A 25,579-nucleotide genomic window follows, 5' to 3' on the forward strand; every position below is an offset into this window, starting at 1 on the left:
GTCTGCCAGCCCCTGTAGCATACAGCCTGCCCAGCCCCTGTAGCATACAGCCTGCCCAGCCCCTGTAGCATACAGCATGCCAAGCCCTTGTAGTATACAGCCTGCCCAGCCCTGCAGTAGGAAAAAAAAAATAACACTGTACTCACCTTTCCGACGTCCCCATAGATCCTCTTCTGTCTCAGACTGAGACAGAAGAGGACCTACGAGTGACGTCAGACAAGTGAGTTTTTAATTTATTTTTTTAGTTGATTTGAGTATAAGCCGAGTTAGGGTTTTTGAACACAAATTTTGTGCTGAAAAACTAGGCTTATACTCGAGTATATATGGTATATGTCAGGACGGAAACAGGGGATGGGGTTGCAAGCTGCAGCTAGAACTGGGTCAAAAAAAAGGTAGGTGTGTGTGTGTGACAGAGCTGATTGTGTTCATGTGAATGTATGTAGCAGGTTCAGTGTGTCCATGTGTATGTGTGTATGAGTGCTGAGTGTGTTCATGTGAATGTGTGCAGCAGTGTAGAGTGTGCTGTGCTTGTGTGTGACCAACAGTGAATTTTTAATTGGTTTCAAATATATGTTTTCTTGACCAAATCAGGTGTGCATCTTATAGTCTAAAAATATGTTAGAGAGAGAACCCTTTTAACTTCCCTAGTGCACTAACCCCACAACGTTATAAATAAATAAATACCACAGATCAATTAATCACATATAAATAAGCAACTGATAAAGCATCCCCTAACTGTAACAGTGTTAATGTCAATGTATGTCTTTAGTGATAACGTGCTGTTTACACAATTTTGTGGGCCTTGTATTTTCCCTTTTCTTGTGATATATTATGGAAATTTATGTTGTGATTAATAAAGAGATAGAGATTTTTGTTAAGAAATTATTAGTCATAAGCACTTTATTTCTTTAGTTTGGTTAATTCCATATTATCTCAATGGTAAATCCTGTAAGATGCCACATGATGCCACAAGTTATCCTCTAGGTGCTAAAAGAGCTAAACACACAGGGGAAATAATTCATTGTAATAAAGTATTAATGAAGTGTTTTACAGCAGATTAAAAAAGGTTTAAACATAATCTGAACGAAATCTTTAGTTTTATTTATAGGCAAATGAGCACTTTGTGCTCACCGTACTAAGCTTGGGCACCATAGCTGTCTAGCTGGGGTCATGTGAATGCAGACTAATGGATACTATTTTTCAAGACAAACTGAAGATATTCATCATGAGTCATTGATATTGTAATGTGCCGTCATAATATGGTAAGGTGTTATTGATAAGATACTTCTACAGTTGGTTTAGGGCTATTTTTTGCAGTATGAGCTGTAGAATTTATTTATACCTTTCTGGGGACATATGACTGACTGAATAATGCTTTATGTTACCCTTGTTTTTATAATATGGGTTGTTGAATTTAGCAATACTAAACATCACATTTAACAACATTTTATTTGCTTACATTATAAGGAATGTGAATGTATTTTTTATTTTATTTTGTATTTTTGCAATGGGTTTTAACTATACCGATTATTTTACAATTATAATGGTCAGAACTCATGACTTTACCTTTCCTACACACTGCTGTTGACTGATTATTTGCAACATGAAACTACTCTCCCCAATATGATAGCAATATGTTATTTTTTTGTTGTGGATTCTTAATTACCATATATACTTGAGTATAAGCCTAGTTTTTCAGCACAAAAAAAATGTGCTGAAACCCCAAAATCGGCTTATACTCGAGTAAAAAAAATATAGGTTTTAACAGGTTTTTGTGGTAAAATTAGGGGCCTCGGCTAATTCTTGGGTCGGCTTATACTCGAGTGTATACAGTATTTAGTTATTTTAATAGTGTCATTGATGCTGATTTGTAGCTACATCATAAATTTGCACTGTCACAATAAACTTGTCCGCTACCTTATATATGGGCATTAGGTACTGATGAAAATATCATCCCTGATCCATTGTCAATGTGCAAAAAACACCCAGATTTGTTTTATTGCTTTTCTTTAATAAATATTGCTGTAACTGTTTATGTATTTTACATGTGGTTGCTAATTGAAAGACTATAGAAAAACTTTTACTACAGCAAATAAATACATTAAATTGACTAATAGTCCTTTGAGGATCAAAACTGAGGTTTATTAAATTGTCTGCCTTGGTGCTAAAGGGTCTACAGAGTTATGCTGCAACAAATCACCCCTGTTGCAATGTTGCAGACTCCAGTTGCTTGATTACCTCAATGCATTAAAATAATTCCAAGTTCTATGCTCTCCTGATTCAATTTGCCATTCAATCAGACCAGGTTATAACAGATCAGCTCCAATTCAAGAAAATGGAGCTCTTTGCCTACTGTTCCATTTTTTGTTTATCAGCAACTAAAAACAACTGACTTGTGTGGTTGCTTTTTATTTTTTGCTGCAAACCCTCTTTAATGTGTACGTCATACAGGGATTGAATAGCTGTATAGGTATGTAGGTAAGGGGTGGTTAAAAATCCCCATTATAATGATAACCATGAACTTCCCAAGCAGACAAAAAAAGTTATAAGAATACAGGATTTTGGTCCTGATCTTAAGGCACAGATAATATTATTCATAATCATACTATTTTCTGCAGAATATAGAACAATCTTTCTGATTATACTACACAACCATGATTTAAAAAAACCTGGCAGCATGTAAAAGAGCATGATAAGCTGAACAGTTTTTGAAAAAATATTTTGGAAAGATAATTTTTACACATAGATATCTGATCTTTCTATGCTTAGAAATCATGGACAGCTATCCCTGTATGCATAGTGATACACAGAGGACTGTCAATCAAGGATAGGGTCACCACTATGACCTCACAGCATAAAAAAGCAGGGAACAATTTATAAAAGTTATACTGAATCTTTTTTTTAATTAATTTTATAAATCCACTTATCATCTCCTGTTCTACAACATGCTGACTGCAGATTGGACTGCATTTTCATAATGACAAGTTTCCTATAAGCCTTTACTAAAGCTAATTATCTGGTTTAGTATTCCTATATTTTCTAAGCCCAAGAGTAAAAAACATACATCCAACATATAGACATGAGCCCGCCAGGATTCTCCCGTCTTTGCTGTGACACACCAGGTTATCTCCTGACTGCTGCTTGGATCCATTCAGGCTATTCAAGGCCACACTCAAGACTGTGCTGTTCAGTATCTTATACAGTTCTGCTGGGAGCCTTCTCCCATTAAGGGTCCAGAACAAGTCCTCTGCTTTCAGGTTTAAATCAGAGTCCACTAAGCAAGATGCGGTTAGTGATGATCCTATCATTAAGGTTGGGTCTTGTGGGGATATTACAGCAGGATCTGTAGAAAAAGGTGAATAAACATGTTACAACATGAAATTAGGAATGAATGTTAGGGGAAATTGTTGTGGCTAAGGACAGCATGCATAGGAGAGTAGCAGGTATTTTAGCACATAAATACTGTACATACAGCTCATTATACAGTTTACAGTATGTTTAATAGCATTTTCGTAGGTATATACAACTGTTTATTTGTATATATTAAGTAATTAAATTGAGACTACCAAGACAGTGGAAAATGTAAAATACTGTACAGATGTTACAGATTGTTTTACATCCTATCATTTCACTTTTACCATCAATCAAATAGGTGACAAAAACCTCTATTACTTAGGGAAATAGCAGATAAACATTTATTTCCCAAAGTTACCAAAATTGAAAACTCATAGGTTATCTGTATTTAGCATGGACCTGATGGGTGCTCCATAAGTGCAGTTCCATCCAACACTCGTGAGGTCATATAAATAATAGTTGACAATAGCTTCTGGCTTTGTTCTATGGCTTAAGGTTGTTTTATACAGGCCGATGATCAGGAGAATGGATAGTCATTATTACCTCAATACTGCCCTGAACATGCGTATTGGAAATCAGCAAATCTTCCTGTGTAGGCAAGGATGTCCTTTTAGCAGAAATGTATGGTAAAGTTTTAAGAAAATGGTTTTTCAATAATTGGCTCAAACCCCTCTCAATAACACCCCACTGTATAAATGAAAGCAAAATCGATTTTTTTATATTGTCAGTCTGTGCTCATCATAGGTAGAATAAGCAGATCCTTAGCCTGGGTCACTGTTATTAAGAGACATGAACATGAATGACCTGATAATGATAACTTATAGTCTTCAGATGCTGAAAATTGATTTGCTTTTCTCCTGTTCTTGCACAGATTGCGGGACTGAATGAGCTCCATTTAGTTAATAAAGGGGTTTAAAATAACATGGCTTATTAGTCGCCTTTTCTGGCTTTACTTGATTCATCTGGCCTTGGCTTCCAAACTCCGACAAAACCCTGTTGAACCCCCTCAAGACCAGGTTTTCCTGCATCTCCATTTTGCTCTTTTGCACTTCGTTCCTCTGAAACTTTTAGATTTATGTTTACAAAGCAGACAAACTGTACTTCCTAGTGGCACCATGTATTATTCTGTTCCATTTACTGGGAAGCTGTAAAAAAATCCAAACGTGGTAGAATCGACAGAAAAAACTCATCTCAACTTCAATATGCAGTTGAGATGACGACCAGGAGTGTAATGACCGGGCCCTGAGGTAGGGGTGGGCCCGTAGATGTTACACTTCAGAATCTGCTGAGTGTGCTGTGCCAATACAAAAAGAGCACAGTATCGGCGCAGTGCACGGGGCAGACGCTGTCACATTGAATTGTAGAAGCCGTGGCCACCCTGTCAGGTGCACGCACCTGCGAGGACTGGAGTGATCTCTGGGTGAGCAGTGCTGCTTTATCCCTCTCCCTTCTGTTCCGACATCTGATACTGTCTAACACAGACCTGCAGTGATGTCATTGGATCATGGGTTGGTCTCAAGTCACACTTGAGCTCTGAAGCTATTGGATGACTATAATGGATGCCTCATGTGAGTTATGCTGAGGGATATTTTACAGGGGGGGATTAGAGTTAATATTGTGTGTGGGGAGGGACTAAGGGGATATGGGGCTGTTTGTTTGTATATACTGTTTGCTGGGGGGGTGAGAGGATGGGGAGCTGATGATATGTGGAAGGGTGGGGAGATAGCGAGCTGATTTTGTGTGGGGGAGAGCTGTGGCTCTAGGGGTTGAGGTCATGGTAAGCTGATGGAGTGGGGGTGGGATGAAGTTAGGGGCTGAGGTCATCGGTAGCTGATGGAATGTGGGGGAGACTGAGGGAATGGGGAGCTGATAATATGTGGGAGCAAATTAATGGGTGCTAAATTTAAAAGTTAGCAGGACACTAAAGTTCCAAGATGGCAGAGGGTGTACTCACCTTATGAGGAACTTACCAAAAACTATATTTTGGTAAGTGGGGGCCCCTTTAGGAATTTTGCCCCAGGGCTCAGTGGACTCTAGTTACGCCACTGATGACGTCTCTATTCTTTAGATCATTATTATTAGAGAGATACCAAATGTATATAATTAAGTTACTTTTTTTGCTGGGTAAGATATAACTGCTTGCAGAATTGGATCATGTTTCCATTGATACCATTTTGATCACTTTTTATTAAGAATTTTCGCAAAATGGCAAAAAGTGGCGATTCAGACATTAAGACATTTTCCTTTATACAGTTTACCACTCAGAATAAATTTTGTACATTTTTGGGACGTGCCAATACCTGATATGTTTATGATTTACTTGTTTAATTTTAGATGATGTCACCTTGGTCACATGACATGCTGAGAATAGGCATGGGACCTGGGGAGCAGAAGATGTGAGGAGCTGGCCAAGCAGGACGCACCTCCTCTGTTGCCAGGTAATATAACATAACGTTGATTTATTGGGATGTTAGGGAGACTATTTTTAACTAAAAGAAGGCTGTCAGCTAGTTAGGGCCAAATGGAAAACCTGTCACTAACTGGATTTGTGAAAATGTTGTGACAGGTTTCCTTTAAAACCCCCAAATTTTCAGTTGGTTTTGCCATGGTCAAACACACTCCACTTAGGAATGATTCAGGACCATGTGGATTGTGTACTTCTTTCCATTCAGGAAAAAAAACTAACGATAAATATTTAGTAATTGATTAAGATTTGAACACAGTTTCAATTGGCAAATAAAGAAAAAAGAATCATTAGACCATATCCTAATAAAAAGGGGGACCTAAAATTTAAATTAAACAGAGTGCAAAAAAAAAAGTTTATGTAAAGTTTTTCAGGCATGTGTAAAAATAAATATCAAAGAGCAAAGCAATGTAGCCTCTTAAAATTAATTCATGGATACAGAGAGTACCCTTCATTGAGAAACAGGCATAATGGTGTTATAATGCAATGTACAGCCATCTGCTCTGCAGCTTCTAAATGACACCCATGACAATTGAGACAGGAAAAGAATCATGTACTTAATTATTTGTTGTTATCAGTTCTGTTTTACTAGCAGTTATAAGAACACCCAAAAGTTGCTGGCATTTATACATATAAGCCTACATTTCATGTATACTGCGGTAACCCCAGGAATTGGTGAATTGGCATTTGTCAGTATAACATTCATTATACTGTATATATTATACATAAATAAGGGGAGGATTCAATGGCAAAAAAATTTAAATTATAGATCTGTTAGGGGTCAAGGTTATTTACTGGTTTCTAGGACCCCTATCAATTTCTTGTAACCTTGGCCGAATACAGCAGTACTCCTGTAGACTTACAGACTTTGATTCTTTCCTGTTTTTTCTCCAGAATTAACTACTAAATAAACTTCACCTTAACTTCATCCAAAAGTTCAGAATCTCAATGCCTGCTATGCTGCCCTCAGAAAGGGTAAAACAGGAGACAAATTTACTTTAATAGCAACACCATTTTCAAATGCCTTTCATTTGGGGCCCAAAAACAATTTAATAAATACACTCCATTTAAAGTGTACTCCTGTTGTACTCCTTGTCCTGCAGCCTTTATTGATTTCCACCACACCCATTTGTCTCTTTTTAACTCTGATCTGGATAACAAATAGTTAATCTGCTTTGATAAAGAGAACCTCTCCCCTTTTTGAACCCGTTTTTGGGCCGTTTTTAAGCAGTCCGCTAAAAAACACATGCGTTAAAAAATGCCACGTTTTAATTAAGATAATTGGTAAAACCAGTCAAAAACGGATGCATTTTCAAAAATCGCATGCATTTTTCAAAAACGTATGCGTTTTTTAATAGACTGCTTTAAAGCGGCCCAAAAACGGGTTCAATACACCACGTGTGCCGCTGGCCTTACTCTCATTGGAGGACCTGTCACCCTCCGATAAAGCTAGCAGACACTGTTGCGCAGTACAATAGGAACACCGGACCATGCTCAAAGCGGTCCGGCGTATTCATGAGGGGGTGGTCTGAGGTGTTGCTTCTTCCCCGGACAGCGCCTCCCACTCCATAGGCCGACGGTGACTGCCAGGCTTCATGCAGCAGGCACCTCCTCCTAGTCCCGCCCCCTCATGAATATGCCAGACCGCTTTCAGCGTGGTTCGGCGTCCTATTGCAATGTGCGGCAATGTCTGCTAGCTTTATAGGAGGGTTCCGCTAAAGCTGGAAGTTTATCACTGATAAAAATGGGGTAGCGTTATTTTAGTAAACAGCTTTTTTATGGGTGACAGGTCCTCTTTAACAATTATTCTTTTCTGTTTTTGTCCTGGTCCATGAAACCCCTGTGAAAAAGATTAGTGCACTGAAATGCATGTCAGAGTGGATGCCAGACAGTGTGCCTAACCCTTGTGTAAGTAGCCACTTAAAGAGGACCTGTCACCCCATTTATCGGCACTAGGAGCTGCTTACTAAAGTAGAGGCAGCGAGGTAGAGGCAGCGCCTCGGACCGCCCCCTCATGAATACGTCGGGAAGCTTTGCAAGCTGTCCGATGATTACACTATACCCCGCCGCAGTGTTTGATAGCGTTACCAGAGATTTCCGGTAACGCTTTCACTCTAACACTGCGGCGTTTGATCAAGCACTAGGAGCCGATAAATGGGGTGACAGGTCCTCTTTAACTCTCAATTATACTCTGCATTATACTTTTATACTCATTTTGCCACTCTCTCTGGGTAGTCCTTTCTTCCTCTCTTAATATTTTTTATATCTTTGTCATATTAAACTTTTCTTAAATAAAAATTGATTATGTTTTAATACTATATTGCACATTGTTTGCAATGGACTTTTCTCTCATAGTTGTTTATCGATATTTCTTTATCAGTTAGAGAGTATTGCAATTTAATATACATTAGGTCAGTTACTGGGTATTTTCACCAATTTTTAATTTTTTATTGTGCTGAGATACTATTTATAGATTGTCAGTTGCTGATATGTCTGATGTGAGACTACTGATTGAATCATCTTCTGGACTAGGGCTCTGGCATCTCCTAAAAATTTATGTGGACTAGTGCTTGCTTGCTTGGTATAGTCTTGTACTCAGCTAGCTAGTGTTCACTCTGTCTTCTGGTATTTTTGACCCTTTGCCTGATTCTCTAACTATCCATTTTCCAAGTGATATTGTACTGCTTTGTCCTCTTGGTTCTGACCAGTATTTAGCAATTATCCTTTTCATTATGTTTTTATTTTCTTGTCCTTTTCTTTGTGTTTTCACTTTGGTGAAGAAACCATTTGTCTCCTACTGCTTAGGGTAGGAATGGCAATTAGGAAGGTGCAGCTGGGAAGAAGATTGAGTTTTGGTCTTTGTTGCACCAGTCCATTTCCTGACAGTGCAGTACATTGCAGAAATGGGCTCGTATTAGATCATATTTTAAGATCTTCAGTGTAGGGTATCCAACTCATTTGTGCCAACTCTGCAGTAAAATGTATAAGTATAAGTAGTAGATTAAGCTCTGGAATGAAAACCATATTTAAAAACAGATATACACCTTTCAGTAGGTTCATTTGTCAGAAAACTGGCATACATTGCTGATTAATCCCCCCTCCCCATTTTTTTAACAAAATCTGTATCATGAAAGGAATGTAAGCAGATTTTCATCTATAATATTTATACCACATTGTGTAGCCATACCTTATTGACATTTAAATGTTCCTAAACTGTATCTATATTCTTACAAGAATAATTCAGTGTTTAACAAAAGAAACATCGTTCTTAGCTGAGGAATGTGGGGATGTGGTTCCAATGTGGTAATATTATGGTTTCTCATGTAAATTGCCAAAAATGTAAAAGCAGATGAAACCAATAATTAACATAATGCCATCATGTTTCTACCTCACCACTATAAATTAGCAGTTCACTTCAAGACAAAGTGTTGTGTATGCCTATGTACATGTTACCATGGGGATTATTACTGTTTGTTTTCTGTATGGTCCAGTCTCAAACAAAAAATCATAGCTAACTTAATATTTAAGTTGTACAAATTTTTTTCAGAATATTAAGTCTATTGTAATTTAGACATGATGACTCCCAGGCAAGAAAAAAAATCATAATTTTTTAACATTTTAGGAATGAAGCATATTTTAATCAAAAAGAAAATTTATCTCTCTAGGTATCACAAATGCTGTACTATAGAGCTGGATGTAACTGTCAGTTACCAAGAAATCACCTTTCCATCTACACTTTTCAATTCTTCTAACCATGTTTTTCTAAATCTCTATTTCAAAGCGTGTACAGTACTTCTATTCTTCATACATAAAATGCAGCATCAGTTGCCCCCCATCCCCCCAAATGTAGCACATTTAGGGCTAATCATTTTGGTAGTCTGGTAAAGGTATTGCTACAGCCTTCCAGATTTAGGTAACACAGTGCCTTCCCACATCACATGATCTCAAGCTATTATGCCCAACTGAAAAATGTTACTATAAAATAGAAAAAAGAAAGCGGCCCCTCATAGTGCAGCTGGTATAATACAAAAAGTGTGTTTCCCCAGGCAGTACTGGAGGAAAATTGCTTATCTATTTTGGCTAGCTGCAGTGTTAGTGCTGCTTCCTCCCTTGTCACTGTGGAGTTGCCCAAAATATGTGGAAGATAATGGTAGAGAAAGAAGGGCGGCTGCTGGAGAGCTCACAGTGAAAATTGATCAAAGTGAGAAGCAAGGTGTAAAGTGAATGTTTACTAGTAAAACCCCTTTGACGCATATGTTCTATCAGGAGACTTCAGAATCATACTAGTTATTATAAGGTTAATAGACAATAATTTTGTCAGCTTTCATACCAGTAAGGAAAAGATGCCTACGTGTTGGATACCATAAGAGTTACAATTTTTTAACTTGTACAAAACCAGTTTTAAAAATTGAGATATCCATCAATGACTTTTAAAAATGTTTTTAAAGAGGACCTGTCACCCTCAAAAAACACCCCACCAAATATGTTCCCCCTAATCCTGTCCCCAGCCCCTTTATATTTATGAATTTTTTATTAAAATTTATGTGTTATTGTCCTGTATGTTTAAATGATGTTTTCTTTTTGTTGGAAAATGAAATAAAATTTTGTATTAAAAAAAAAAAAATTGTGTGTGTAAACTTAGTTTTAATTGTTCCGACCTCTTACCAAATAAGAGGTCGGATCGTCGTACAGGTCCCCTAGCAGTCGGCTGTATTCATGAGGGGGCCGGCCGACACACACCCCCTTCACGACCCTGTCAGTCAGGGACCTGTAAGAATTGCTGGTAGCAGCACATGTATTGTGCAATTGTTGACAGCTCTATGCGATGGGGCGCGCTGACAGTGGCTGCAGAGGGGCTTATTCACAGTGCCGGTTGAATGTTCGGCCGGCTGCTGTCAGCACAGCGCGCTGCATCGCGTAGAGCTGGCACCGATTGCGGAATACATGCGCCACTGCCAGCGATTCTTAAAAGGTCCCTGACTGACAGGGGCATGAAGGGGTGTGTCTGCCGTCCCCCTCATGAATACTGCCGACTGCTAGGGGACCTGTATGATGATCGATTAAAACTAAGTTTACACACACAAATTTTAATAAAAATTTTATAAATATAAAGGGACTGGGGACAGGATTAGGGGAACATATTTGGTGGGGGTATTTTTCGGGGGGTGACAGGTCCTCTTTAAGATTAAATTGGAAAATAAAAAAGAATATCATAAAAAAACAGATGAAGAAGCACATATAAGGTTTATAAGTTTTTAAATTAGAGTGATGATTCTAAGCCAATAAAAGTAGATAGTTGAGTCAACATGCTGGCCTTCAAAGCTCTGTATGCAGCTTATAACATAGAATAAAAGTACATATATGGAAAGCTTGCATATTTCTGGTCTCCAGGTCCACAAGTATGGCATTAATTATATACACTTTCATTTGTGTAGCTGTTCTTGTTTTGTTTACCTCACAAGAAGAGAGTTCACAATCTTAGCTCTTTACATTGCTTCCACTTTCTTTTATTAAAAGTTCATATATTTCAATAAATTTTCTGCATTATTTTGCAGTTTAGCCTGCCATCTGTTGGTGTTAGGATATATCTGCATTCTCAAAAATATAGTTCATAGGAAAGCTCTACCAATAACACTGTTGTAATCAAATGCAACTAAATGCAAGAGACATAATGAGAAACCTGCAATCCTGTATCGATCGATCGATAATTCTACAAGTAGAAGCATTGTGACTCTTAGTTTCACAGTGTAATTGTAGTATGCAATTAATTCTCAGACAAGTAGATCATGTGCTATGAAAAGAATGTACAAGATGACAAGGACAATATAATGTGATGAGACAGTCTTTAGAATGGCATATTGCTTGCTTTTCTTAAATACTAATACAAAAAATGTATGTCTTATTCTACTATATTTTATATAGTCCTGGATTGGAAATATAATCCAATGGTTGATAATGGATCAGAAGGACTATTTATCGTGACCTGTTTCTGCCCTTGTAGGCCTTATAGATTCTGTATAGTATACCGTAATTAAGTGTTTCGTTTTCCAGTTTGCAAGATAACAGTTTATTATGTTTACACTGTCACTTCCATTACATGTCATTAAATTGAATTCTTTGGCAATAGGCTAAAAGTTCCTATTGTACCACCACTAGTAGCATAGATATGTAGTTTTCGTGCAGCCTGTGAAAACTACTTCTTAATTGATAGTAGGGGGTTTTACTATCCATTTTACATTTTGTTTCTGGACTTTGAATGCCCCAGCCTGCTATCTTCTAAGATTCCTCCCATTGTATATTGTTTATTCCATTCCCTATTTTATGAACTGAGGTACTAATAAACCAAAATGCATGGGTTTCTTTCCTATATGAATTGTGATTTGGAATAAAGGACAAACCCTAAACCACCTCATAGCCTCTGTCTTCTAAAAGTGATTTGAAGAAGTTCAACCTTGAAGCGGTATCTTCAGCAAGGTTAGAAGATGGGGCTTTTTTTTTGTCTATTATGGACACCCATAACTCAATGTGGGACACCATGCAAACTGTCAACCTGAAATAAAGATTACATGGGGAATATTTTTAGCCATGGGACTGTGAGACCGCAATTTAATCAAATAAAACTATCACTCTTTTACATTTAAGCAAAAGTATCCTTACATGGCAGTACACTGAGCAGCTAATGAACACATCTAGCAATAGGTCACCTTATTCCAGATGCCATACAAGAAGACGCCAGATAGAAATCTTTTCTCTCTATTTGTATAGTCAAAAGCAGTTAAAAGCCTCAGACAGCTTCATTTTACAAGACAAGGTCACTGGAATAAAATAGTCATGTCAAGATTGCCCTACATGGAGCTTAATTTCATTTGGCAAAAATACCAAGTGTCCTTCAAAATAAGGTATCTACATATTCCACTTTCTGTATGTTTATTTTCTTCTCCTGATTTTAAAACACCCCTTCTCTCCCAGGAAGTTCAGAGTTTTAAATCTAGGACAGATATATTGCAAATAATATAGAACAAGATGAATTTGTGTTAACATTAGATAATCTCACAGCCCAACATTACATGGTTTTGTATACACAGAAAGTTTTCTGCAAATGTGAGAATCTGGGTCTCAAAACCTCCTTTATATGCAAATGAATGCAGCTTTTAGGGGAGGTAAGGTTACTTGTTCAGCTGTGTAAAAGCACATGCATCGGAAGTAGACAGTTTCATTGTTGCACCGCAGTAGTTGCAGAACAATAAACTATATTCCTACATTTTGCATTATCCATTTTAGGCCAGCTTAAAGAATATGTCAGAACTGTTGTCCAACCATTGTTTTTTTTAATTTATAGTTGCAATCTAGACAATGACCAAAAAAGCTGCAAGGCCGGGTTATTGCCACTAGGTGGTATATCTGAGATCTGTCTTAAAATTTATTTTATGGGAATATTAAAAATTAAAGGTTCTGGTGTTTGAACCAAGTTTAAATGGATATTCCCATTACAGCAAATTAATGTTATTGTTTGTATTATAAAAAGTTTCCAATATATTTTCTGTATCAATTCCTGACAGTTTTATAGATCTCTGCTTGCTGTCATTCTATATAAAAACTTATCTATTTCTAGTGAACAGAAATCTGACCATGGTCACACAGGTGTCCAGCTTGTTATATCACAGAAAATTATCAGAGCTGTGTGTTATAACGACCTGTGCACCTGTGTGACCATGGTCAGATTTCTGTCCACTGTAAGTAAACATAGAAGCTTTTGATAGAAGGACAGCAAGCAGAGTTCTAGAAAACCGTCAGGGCTTGATACAGAAAGTATATTGAAAAATTGTATAACTTTATACAAACAATAACTTTAATTTGCTGTGATGGGAATACTCCTTTAAGTGTCAAACACAAAACTTTTTGTTTCTCTGATAATTTGTGTTCAGAGATTTTTATCAGCATATGTTTCTTTTTTAAATACACAAACTTTTGTTTACTATATGTAATAATTGTATTGTGGCCAGTGGCCAGTTAAGTTACAGTACTGTTCGCCCTTTTGGTGCCAAATAAATTTGGGGCCAAATCAAGTCCTAATTCCCCCTACAATAGAAAGATACATGATGTCATTTGTAGTGTTTTCTTACCTGTGGCTGTATTTGCTCTGTCTGTGTCAGGTAAACTACATTGTAGTAACTGTAACTGACATACTGGAATTTATTAAGCCTGGTGTTTTGACCATCATTTCAGATGAATTTTGATATGGTGTAGGGGTCATGCAGTAAACATTTTTCTAAAATACTTTATTAAGAAATTCTGCTTAGTTTGAAAGAAACAGACTGCAAAGTGACCCTTAGTTACAGTGTTACTTCTCCATTACCATGGTACATCTGTCTACCAGATTGAAGACAGGTCACTCTCTCCTGTTTGTTGACATAGCTGTGAGAAGTGAATTAACCCCTTAACGCTCTGCGCCGTAGCTCTACGGCGCAGAGGTATAAGGGATGTATGAAGAGGGCTCACGGGCTGAGTCCTCTTCATACAGAGGTGGGGGTTTTTGCATTTTGCACAAAACCCCCACCGCTAATAACCGCGGTTGGTGCTTGCACCGATCGCGGCTATTAACCCTCTAAACGCCGCCCGCAAAGTCGCGGGCGGCGTTTAAAAGACGGCGGCGCGTGGGCGCCGCCATCTTTTTTTCGATCGCCACGCCCCCGAACGTCATCGGGGGGCGGCGATCGGTTACCATGGTAGCCTCGGGTCTTCTCTTGACACGAGGCTACATGGTTTATGCAGGTTCGTTACAATGAGCCAGTGGCTCATTGTAATGTAAGACCTGCAAAAACGCCATATATTGCAATACTGTAGTATTGCAGTATATGGTAGGAGCGATCTGATCATCTAGGGTTATTGTACCCTAGATGGTCTAAAAAATAGTGAAAAAAAAAAGAAAAAAAAAAGTTTAAAAAATAAAAAAAATTAATAAAATATTAAAAGTTCAAATCACCCCCCTTTCCCTAGAACGGATATAAAACATAACAAACAGTAAAAATCACAGACATATTAGGTATCGCCGCGTCCCAAAATGCCCGATCTATCAAAATATAAAAACGGTTACGGCCGGCGGTGACCTCCGAGGCGGGAAATGGCGCCCAAATGTCCGAAATGCGACTTTTACACCTTTTTACATAACATAAAAAATGAAATAAAAAATGATCAAAATGTCGCACAGACCTCAAAATGGTAGCAATGAAAACGTCGCCTCATTTCGCAAAAAATGACCCCTCACACATTTCCGTGCGCCAAAGTATGAAAAAGTTATTAGCGTCAGAAGATGGCAAAAAAAATTTTTTCTTTTTTGTACACATTCGTTTAATTTTTGAAAATGTATTAAAACACAATAAAACCTATATAAATTTGGTATCACCGCGATCGCACCGAACCAAAGAATAAAGTAGGCGTGTTATTTGGAGCGAAGAGTGAAAGTCGTAAAAACTGAGCCCACAAGAACGTGACGCACGTGCAGTTTTTTTTCAATTTTTCCACATTTGGAATTTTTTTTCAGCTTCGCAGTACACGGCATGTTAAAATAAATAACATTACGGGAAAGTAAAATTTGTTACGCACAAAATAAGCCCTCACACAGGTCTGTACACGTAAAAATGAAAAAGTTATGGATTTTTGAAGTTGGAGAGCGAGAAATGAGCCGGAAAACCCTCCGTCCTTAAGGGGTTAAAACCCTTTCTGCCAGGGGTGGATTAAGGTTACAATGGGCAATGTACTATATGAAATTTGTGGTCCCCTTACATCCCAGAATTGAAAAATTGTTTGCTGCTGTGGGAGTGTCATTCTTCATTGTTATTAATGGAAAAAAAAATTTGCAAAGCACTGATTTGTGCCTTTTTCTACTCAACTTGTGCAAATAGTTGGGCAGAAATGGAGTTTGTCGCCACTCTCCTTGCTTTCCGAAAAGATAGAGTGGCGAGGACACAGACTAACTGCAACATCAGTTTTTTAATGTGAACATACGCTACTCTGATACTGTAGTCAATTGTAGCCAGGCCATTATCTAATACATGATGAGGCATCAACAAATTCCAGGCCTCAAATATTTCCCCTACTCAATATTTAACCAATAGACACTACCACAGTTATTTGGGTATGCTACGTACTACTGAGACCTCTTTTCAGGGGTTCACACTGCTGCTTTGGTCTGGTAACCAGAGCAGCACTGTGAACAGAGATATACAAAAACAATCATACAAGCACATTCAAAATATCTCCACATACTCCTAACTATAAACACACACATACAAGCATACATCATGTACTTACAGTCTATATGCATGTACACAGCCAGTAAATACATACACTGAAATACAAACATATACTACCACATACACACGTAATCACAGATACACATCATGCACCGACAATTTATACTTACAAACATGGGGGAAGATTTATCATATGCCTGGCGCACAAGTGATGAACTCCCTTCTCCTCCAGTGCCACCAGATACATCAAGAGGCTCTGGCGTACAATTATCCTGCAACCTCTGAACTTTCACCTTTTCACTAAAAATATTCAGTTATATAAAAAGCACACATATGATTTTTTTATATACTGTAGTGATAATTAAGAATCCTAAACCTCTCAAAAGATTTAGAGAAAAAAACATACATACGTAACCCCCTATCAAGGATTTCAACAAAGGCCAGACATTATTGCCTACAGTATGTCTGATGCTGTTACCTTTTAGCATATCACACGAGCAATCCACTTGAAAAGATGTTTTCAACTCCCCTGCCTTCAGGGAATTGTCTCAATTTGCCTGCAATTAGCTTTGTTGCCAGTCTATAATTAACTCTGACAGCATGTCAGATGGGCAGCTGAACAAACCAATCTTCCTATATCTAATAGTGCATCAAAATCTAGGACCTTCTGTTCACATGCTGTGTTAGTCTGAAGACCAAAAGGGAGTTAACATGACTTAACAATGGTGAGACCATTGAGACTGGTATGACTGATATCATCAAGTACAGTAACCAGCAAAAACACAGTGTACACAGTCTTAAATTATACTGTATGCTACTGACCCTGCTTATTGAAAATGGTAGGGGGCTATTGTTATACCTCCAACCAAATTGATATTGACATATTAATAAAAAATCTATCAATATGTCAAGCACATTGAATTTACAATTGTGAGGCAATGAGGGCTTGACTTTAGTGATGGGATATCTGCTTCTGTTCATTTATTCAACCAATTTACATCTCACATCAAAGTTGATTTTCCAGATGATGCCACCACACTGTACCATGAAAGGAACATCATATCAAAGATGTTAAACTTACTGGTAATGGTGAGTTTCTACTGGCAGGTTCCATTGAAACTACATATGAAATTCAGCATTAAACATTTAATCACAAATCTTTTGCAGTTTAAGAATGTCTAACTCTGCACTACTTCACTTTGAAGTCACGTAAATATGCCCCAATGTTTACTCCAAATGTTGCCATTAACAGAAAAATAGTCCTGTGTGCTAAGGCCGTGAACTAGCCACACAAAATGTAGATAACTCATGAAAAAGATAGGGCAGTCACTGACAATGGATATTGGCAGGGTTAGGGGTAAGCAACGGCACATGACCCATTGCTTTCAACTCGGAATGATTAATAATTAATGCATATAATGGAGGTGGAAGCTAAAAGTGACAGCAGGGAAAAAAATCACACTGTGTTACAGTCATCTGTCTCCACAACAGACTCCAGAGACCCCTGTAGGGATGTTAATACACCTATTACAATCAGGATTAATGTACCATGTCACATATTGGGAGGTAATATTTTGCACTTCTATTTTCCCCTTAAATTTGTTTTACTTGATTAATGTAATGTTTTTTAAATGGTTTAGTCTTTATTCTAACTGGCCTGGTACACCAATAATAGATGCTGGGAACATTGTGATTCTAACTGATTTATATGGTCTTGGTGTTTTCTTGGCTACAGTTCAGAATTTCTCAGAAGTTTCTGTCAACATGACCGCTTTCAGAAATCTCCAAGGTGAAGCAGCTCGGTGAGACAAGATTTATCATAGTGAAGCAAATGTTTTTATCTTCCTCAAGTTCCCTGGGCAGGTTTGTCCAGATTGAGATCAATGATATACACGTGTCTGTGTGTTTCATTTAATGAATGAAAGGCAGTCAAGATCCAGCCAATGACTGTCACTTTATAATTGAACTGATCACATTACCGTTTACTTCCATTTAATTTAATACATGCTACACAAGGCTGATTGATAGAAAGAATTATCCTCCGTTGGTAATAAATAGCACATTTTCTGAATTAAATAGAAACATACCGTGCAGTGTACACATAAAACTGTCTGAAAAGTAACAACTTTTGGCCCTGTTCTTATACATATGCCCTTATTTAATCTTGAAAACTGATACAGTTCTGTTTGGGAAGCTACATAGAATTACATTAACTCTTTCATGTTAAATAAGCAACAAACTGTACAAAAACAATCATTTGTTAACTGAAATTACAGTTGCAAACTTTCCTTTAACTCTATCATGATCAGTGCTAACATTAATAATTTTTTATTTTATTCTGCAAATTTGCTATTATTATTATATACTATTATGTGTGGTATCAGAAGAAGGGGACTTTTTTAACTTTTAAATCAATTAAGTACCATACAATTATGGTGCTTATTCTTTATGGCACTAAAGGAAATCTACCACCTCCCAAGTCATCCAGAGGTAAAACCAGCATTGTCTAGGGCACCTTAAACATTTTCTAAGCATTTCTAAACCATTTCTGTTTCCAAGCTCTTTGGTGTTTTAGAGGAAATTAAGTTTAAAATTAAAATATGGGAGCTAGTAAACTCTCTTTAAGAGAAAATAGATACAATGGACGTTTTACAACCCATTTAATTCAATATTCATTTAAATTAACAGTTTATGTTAAAGTGTATGCCGCTACAACTGAAATATAGGGGCAGATTTATCAAGCTGTCTGAAAGTCAGTATATTCTTAGTTGCCCATGGCAACCAATTATAGCCCCCCTTTAAAATAGTCATAAGCACTGGTAAAATGAAATTGATTGCCATGGGCAACTAAGAATATTCTGACTTTCAGGCAGCTTGATAACTCTGCCCCATAGAGTTATTCGGTATATACAATTTTTGATTGCTTGATTACAATTGTAGTATTTTTAAACTTTAGGTCTTAACCCTTGAGACTTTTATGTACTTTTGAAAAGTCCCAACTGAGACAAAAAAATCTCAACTTGACAAATGCAACAAAAAAAGTCTCAAGTGCAATAAATAAGTCTCAAAAAGTATGACAAGGAACTAGTTGACAAATGTTCATATGAGTGAAATAGTTCAGTATATAATAAGTGTGGCATGTGATCTTTCCTGCAGTTTGTCCCACCACATGAAAGGAATGTAACAGTGTCCATAGCTACAATACTGTACAGTGCTTTTGCAATGTATAAATGAACAGGCAATTATTTTCAGGATTCCTATTCAGATGGTTAGCTCGTTATTTCCTGAAAGCAAAATAGAGGGAATAACACATTATAATCAAACCTTGCCCTTTCCAGTCACATGACCAATGGGCACATATAAGATTAAGAAGCAGAGTTATTGGTCTATTGACTGGACAAACCCTGTCTTAAAAAATGCTATACATTCCAGCTTACTGACCAGAAAATGTAAATAACCAACTTTTAATTGTACAGAATACCTTATTCATATATAGCTGAAGCAGAACTATAGACAAAGAGGGAGATATTTACCAAGGCTTGTATGCCAGCTTTTTGCCAAATAAGCTCTGAAATAATCGCAATTCCTGGTACATCAATTATGTATAGCCTGCGTCCGTTCAGGCCTGAACAGGTGCAGGTTAAAACCAAACTCTAGGCCAAGCAGGCAGAGGCCTCCTGATATATCTACCACACAGGAAGAGCGGGGGAAACATCATACATTGGCATTCACAGGCACCACCATATGATAAATAACCCCCAGAGATCAGGAAATAAAGGAGATAAAATTTTGATGTCTTCAGCTACCACTATAAGGCATCCATCGGACAACAAGGGCATGTTAACCATACTTTTCAAGCTATGCCTCCAGAATCTAGACTTGCAGAAGTCAGAATATAGAACCCTTGGACTGTTTACTACTTAAGAAAAGTATTTATGTATAAAGATTTGATACGTTCATATGTAGTTTTTACACTGGGAAAGCTCCTAAAAAACCTATGAGCGTTACACAAGTTTTTTTGTGAGATTTTGTAATTGGGTCCTCACAAATAATTGATATGCCTCTTCTTGTTACCCCCTGACTGATTTTTTAAAAATCAGACAAGGAAAATAAATCAATCACTTGTTGAACAGATGGTGTGGATTTCCATAGCTGGAGTTTTCGACAAGGATCTTGCTGTGGAAAGCACCCCAGGATTCTTACCAAAACAATTATGTGTGAACATACACTTAATAGTCGCTTGTGCACTAAATAAAGTTCAATAAAAAAATATTTGAGCTTGATGTTATTTTGTCATGGTTTTGCAGTCACTAATAAATATTAAAGACTTGTAATTTTGGAGTAAAACAACATGCTGGCATAAAGTGCAAAGTATGGTGGCATATGTTCTCTAACAATTCAGTTTCATTTGGATTTCCTCTTTTAGAATGATGGTGAACAGCTACATGAATGGTTTAATGTAAGATTACTGTTAGAGATGAGTGAGCACTAAAATGCTCGGGTGCTCGTTATTCGAGACGAACTTTTCCAGATGCTCGAGTGCTCGTCTCGAATAACGAGCCCCATTGAAGTCAATGGGAGACCCGAGCATTTTTCAAAGGGACCATGGTTCGGGAATAAAATGTGTTATTTAATTGAAAAAGAATGTCTTCTGATAAGTTAGCAGATGTATGCAAACATCTTCACTGTTCTGCGCGTATATTATCTCCCGACAAGTTAACAGATGTGAAGAACAGTGAAGAATAGAATAAAAACAGTGAACACAGGATGATTTAAGTGAAAAACGCAGTGAAAAACACAGTGAAGAATAGATTACAGATGTTCTGCACATCTGCTTACTTGTCGGGGTGATACGCTGTCCCGGGATCCGCTCCTCTTCTTCCACTGAAGTCTCCCCGTGCTGCCCGATGTCTGTCTCCCCCGTGCTGCCCGATGTCTGTCTCCCCCGTGCTGCCCGATGTCTGTCTCCCCCGTGCTGCCCGATGTCTGTCTCCCCCGTGTTGCCCGATGTCTGTCTCCGCCGTGCTGCCCGATGTCTGTGTCCCCCGTGCTGCCCGATGTCTGTCTCCCCCGTGCTGCCCGATGTCTGTCTCCCACGTGCTGCCCGATGTCTGTCTCCCCCGTGCTGCCCGATGTCTGTCTCCCCCGTGTTGCCCGATGTCTGTCTCCCCCGTGCTGCCCGATGTCTGTGTCCCCCGTGCTGCCCGATGTCTGTCTCCCCCGTGCTGCCCGATGTCTGTCTTCCCCGTGCTGCCCGATGTCTGTCTCCCTGCTGCTTGATGTCTCCCTGCTGCTTGATGTCTCCCCGCTGCCCGATGTCTCCCTGCTGCCTGATGTCTCCCTGCTGCTTGATGTCTCCCTGCTGCCGTTCCGCGCATATCTTCCGACAAGTAAGCAGATGTGCCGAACATCTGTAATCTATTCTTCACTGTGTTCTTCACTGTCTTTTTCACTTAAATGATCCTGTGTTCACTGTTTTTATTCTATTCTTCATTGTTCTTCACTGTGTTTTTTTAATTAAATGCTCGATCTCGAGCAGGGGAAATACTCGTCCGAGCAACGAGCCGTTTCGAGTACCTTAATACTCGAACGAGCATCAAGCTCGGACGAGTATACTCGCTCATCTCTAATTACTGTCCATATGATAAAAATATAATTAAGAAAGTAGATACTATGACCATCGGTCTTTACTGCAGCTCACTGTAGAGACATTGGGGTTGAATTACTGCGCACAGGTATTTAAGAAGTGTGTGCGCCTGGATTGTAGCTCACGCAACCCTTTTTGTGGCGTGACGTCAGCGCGGGATTTAAATTTTAAATTGCATCGCAAGCCCAAGCCAGTACTTAATTGATTTATAATTTGGTAATATTTGAAAACAGCCATAATGAGACCAACCTCCATAACTCATTTTTAAATTGCCTTTCTTTCATATACAGTGGCTAGTACAGAGGGTCAGACATTTATGCCCTCAGCCTTATTTTATGGTCTCCCTAAACTCAAATACCCCACAGAACAAATAAAATTTCATTTCTGCCCAATATTTTCCTTTATAAAGTGGCATAATTTCTGCTTTGTTCCTACATGGTGAATTTTGTGTTTCTGCGTGCCGCAAGTAGACTTTTTGGGCTTTCTGCCTTATGCGTTTCACATGTGTCTTCACATGTTAAACATTTCCATCTACTACTTTCTGACTAAGTATAAGCGTGATGACATAAGATAGAGGCTTTGTATATTACTGCTGACAGGGAGAGGTAGGGTTAGAAAGTCACCACCATACATAAAAAGAGGGAATGTAGAATAGAGAATATCCATTCTGCAGTTATCCATATCTCTTTATGTCATAATGTAAAGAAAGACATATGGAGGTGATGTTGGAATCATAGAAATGTGTGTAGATGCAGGGGGAAAAGTACTTAGAATTATCTGTGAGATTGTTGTCGGCTTATCTCTGCTGACTCTCTTAAACACATGCACGATCAGCTCCGTCATAAGGATATGTGTTATGAATGCAAAGAAAACAAAGGTCCAAAAAGCAGTTGAATTACAGCTTGCCAATTCTTGGGGGAAGGCTCCATACACCTTACATGGTTGACAGGGACGTAACTAGGAGAGACTGGGCCCCATAGCAGAATTTTGCATGGGGTCCCATTCTCCCTTAGAAAATAAACATAATTTTACATCACACACATTTATATACACACACATTTATAAAGCTTTACACATATACATACATTTATACAGTCATACACACACATTTATGCACTCATGTATTCATTTATACATGTATAAATAAAGTATATGCACTTTTCATACACTCATGCAGTATATTCACTTCTTATACCCGCATACAGTATTTATACATCAAACACACAAACATATAGTATATACAATCACCGGCCACTTTATTAGGTACACCTGTCCAACTGCTCATTAACACTTAATTTCTAATCAGCCAATCACATAGCGGCAACTCAGTGCATTTAGGCATGTAGACATGGTCAAGACAATCTCCTGCAGTTCAAACCGAGCATCAGTATGGGGAAGAAAGGTGGTTTGAGTGCCTTTGAATGTGGCATGGTTGTTGGTGCCAGAAGGGCTGGTCTGAGTATTTCATAAACTGCTGATCTACTGGGATTTTCACGCACAACTATCTCTAGGGTTTACAGAGAATGGTCCGAAAAAGAAAAAACATCCAGTGAGCAGCAGTTCTGTGGACGGAAATGCCTTGTTGATGCCAGAGGTCAGAGGAGAATGGGCAGACTGGTTCGAGCTGATAGAAAGGCAACAGTGACTCAAATCGCCAACCGTTACAACCAAGGTAGGCAGAAGAGCATCTCTGAACGCACAGTACGTCGAACTTTGAGGCAGATGGGCTACAGCAGCAGAAGACCACACCGGGTGCCACTCCTTTCAGCTAAGAACAGGAAACTGAGGCTACAATTTGCACAAGCTCATCGAAATTGGACCGTAGAAGATTGGAAAAACGTTGCCTGGTCTGATGAGTCTCGATTTCTGCTGCGACATTTGGATGGTAGGGTCAGAATTTGGCGTCAACAACATGAAAGCATGGATTCATCCTGCCTTGTATCAACAGTGCAGGCTGGTGGTGGTGGTGTCATGGTGTGGGGAATATTTTCTTGGCACTCTTTGGGCCCCTTGGTACCAATTGAGCATCGTTGCAACGCCACAGCCTACCTGAGTATTGTTTCTGACCATGTCCATCACTTTATGACCACAATGTACCCAACATCTGATGGCTACTTTCAGCAGGATACTGTGCCGTGTCATAAAGCTGGAATCATCTCAGACTGGTTTCTTGGACATGACAATGAGTTCACTGTACTCAAATGGCCTCCACAGTCACCAGATCTCAATCCAATAGGGCATCTTTGGGATGTGGTGGAACGGGAGATTCGCATCATGGATGTGCAGCCGACAAATCTGCGGCAACTGTGTGATGTTATCATGTCAATATGGACCAAAATCTCTGAGGAATGCTTCCAGCACCTTGTTGAATCTATGTCACGAAGAATTGAGGCAGTTCTGAAGGCAAAATGGGGTCCAACCCGTTACTAGCATGGTGTACCTAATAAAGTGGCCGGTGAGTGTATACACATCATATTATTACACATACAGTATACAGCATATAGATACATGTCTAAAGTATATACACACCATGCACATCCATACATTTACACACTCACATGTATATACTCGCTGTCTTGAAAATTTCTTATCCAGGACCCCAGTAGCTGCTGAACATGTTTGGGAAATAGAAGGAAGGAAGTAGAGATGGAAGATGTCCTGAGGGCCTGCTGTCCTTTGCCCCGATATTTCTTATCTGAGCTGTGCGCTCATCTGTGTACGGTGGAAGATGTTATAAACTGTCGAACTGTTATGAACATATTATGGTCGGATTGCTGGGTCGCCTGACATTGCAGGCCCTGTGGTTGACTAAAACACTGAATTATCTCATAATTTTCATGTAAGTTAGCGATAATTATTGACATTGGCTAAACTGAGACAGATTAAGTGTTTGGATTACATTGTTGTCTTGAGATTTGATACCAACTCCATTGAATATTTGGTAATCTTCCCACTTGGATTTGGGCAGTACCAATAAAACCTCATTGTACATCTTAATAAAATTACAAACACAGAGAGATAGTAATATAGGTCAAGATCAGGGGCGTAAGTAAGGATATGGAAGATGGCACTCAATCCAATTTTGAAAATAAATGCTTTTATTCTTGTATCAATCCAATTTAATACATATACATGACGTTTCTGTCAAAAAGACCTTCCTCAGATGCGGATTGTACTGTATAGTGTCACTGAGACCAGAACAAGGCTGACACACAGCCAAGGTCTGAAGCAGCAGATACCGCTATCTCTTTTTGACTGAAACGTCATGTATATGTATTAAAGTGGATTGATACAAGAATAAAAGCATTTATTTTCAAAATTGGATTGAGTGCCATCTTCCATATCCTTACTTGCATAAGGGGTTGGGACCCTATTTTGGCAGCATCAAATACTGAAAAAGGAGTGCAGTGGAATTTCTACAAGTATATAAGATCAGGGGCGTAACTTGAGGGGGCGGTCACAACTGTGCCCAAGAGGCTTTGGGGGCCCATAAGGTCTCCCTTTCCCATATGAGAAGATTAGTACTATATACCATACATTATAGTCGGGCCCTGGCACAAACTTTACACTGGGGCCCATCAGCTTCAAGTTACGCCACTGGTCAAGATCTGTCTATGCCGCACTATGAAAAAGTATAGTGCAGCTCTAACTGCATTCTAAGGCTATGTAACGAAGGTGCAAATATATCCCATTGCTAAATGTCTCACATCACTGGTCAAAAATAGCAGCAACAAAAATTGCTATGGAAAGTCTTATTTTTGCAGCATGAATGTAACGTTTGATACTGTAAGTGTAACATTTCAGGGTACTTTATATTCTGTCATATTCTGTTATAGTCTGCTAAACTAGAAATCATGGGCA

General features: G+C 38.5%; 1 protein-coding gene across 4 annotated transcripts in view; it reads right to left on the reverse strand.

Moving 5' to 3' along the window:
* Positions 1 to 25,579, reverse strand: part of CRLF1 (cytokine receptor like factor 1) — a 68,684-nt gene that overhangs the window by 27,955 nt on the left and 15,150 nt on the right. For all 4 annotated transcript variants that reach the window (XM_072126576.1, XM_072126575.1, XM_072126578.1 and 1 more), the window contains exon 2: positions 3,065 to 3,343. In XM_072126576.1, coding sequence (XP_071982677.1) covers positions 3,065 to 3,343 — 279 coding nt within the window. The remainder of the gene's footprint in view (positions 1 to 3,064; positions 3,344 to 25,579) is intronic.

The sequence above is a fragment of the Engystomops pustulosus genome, chromosome 1 (assembly GCF_040894005.1).
Source record: "Engystomops pustulosus chromosome 1, aEngPut4.maternal, whole genome shotgun sequence".
Classification (NCBI taxonomy): domain Eukaryota; kingdom Metazoa; phylum Chordata; class Amphibia; order Anura; family Leptodactylidae; genus Engystomops; species Engystomops pustulosus.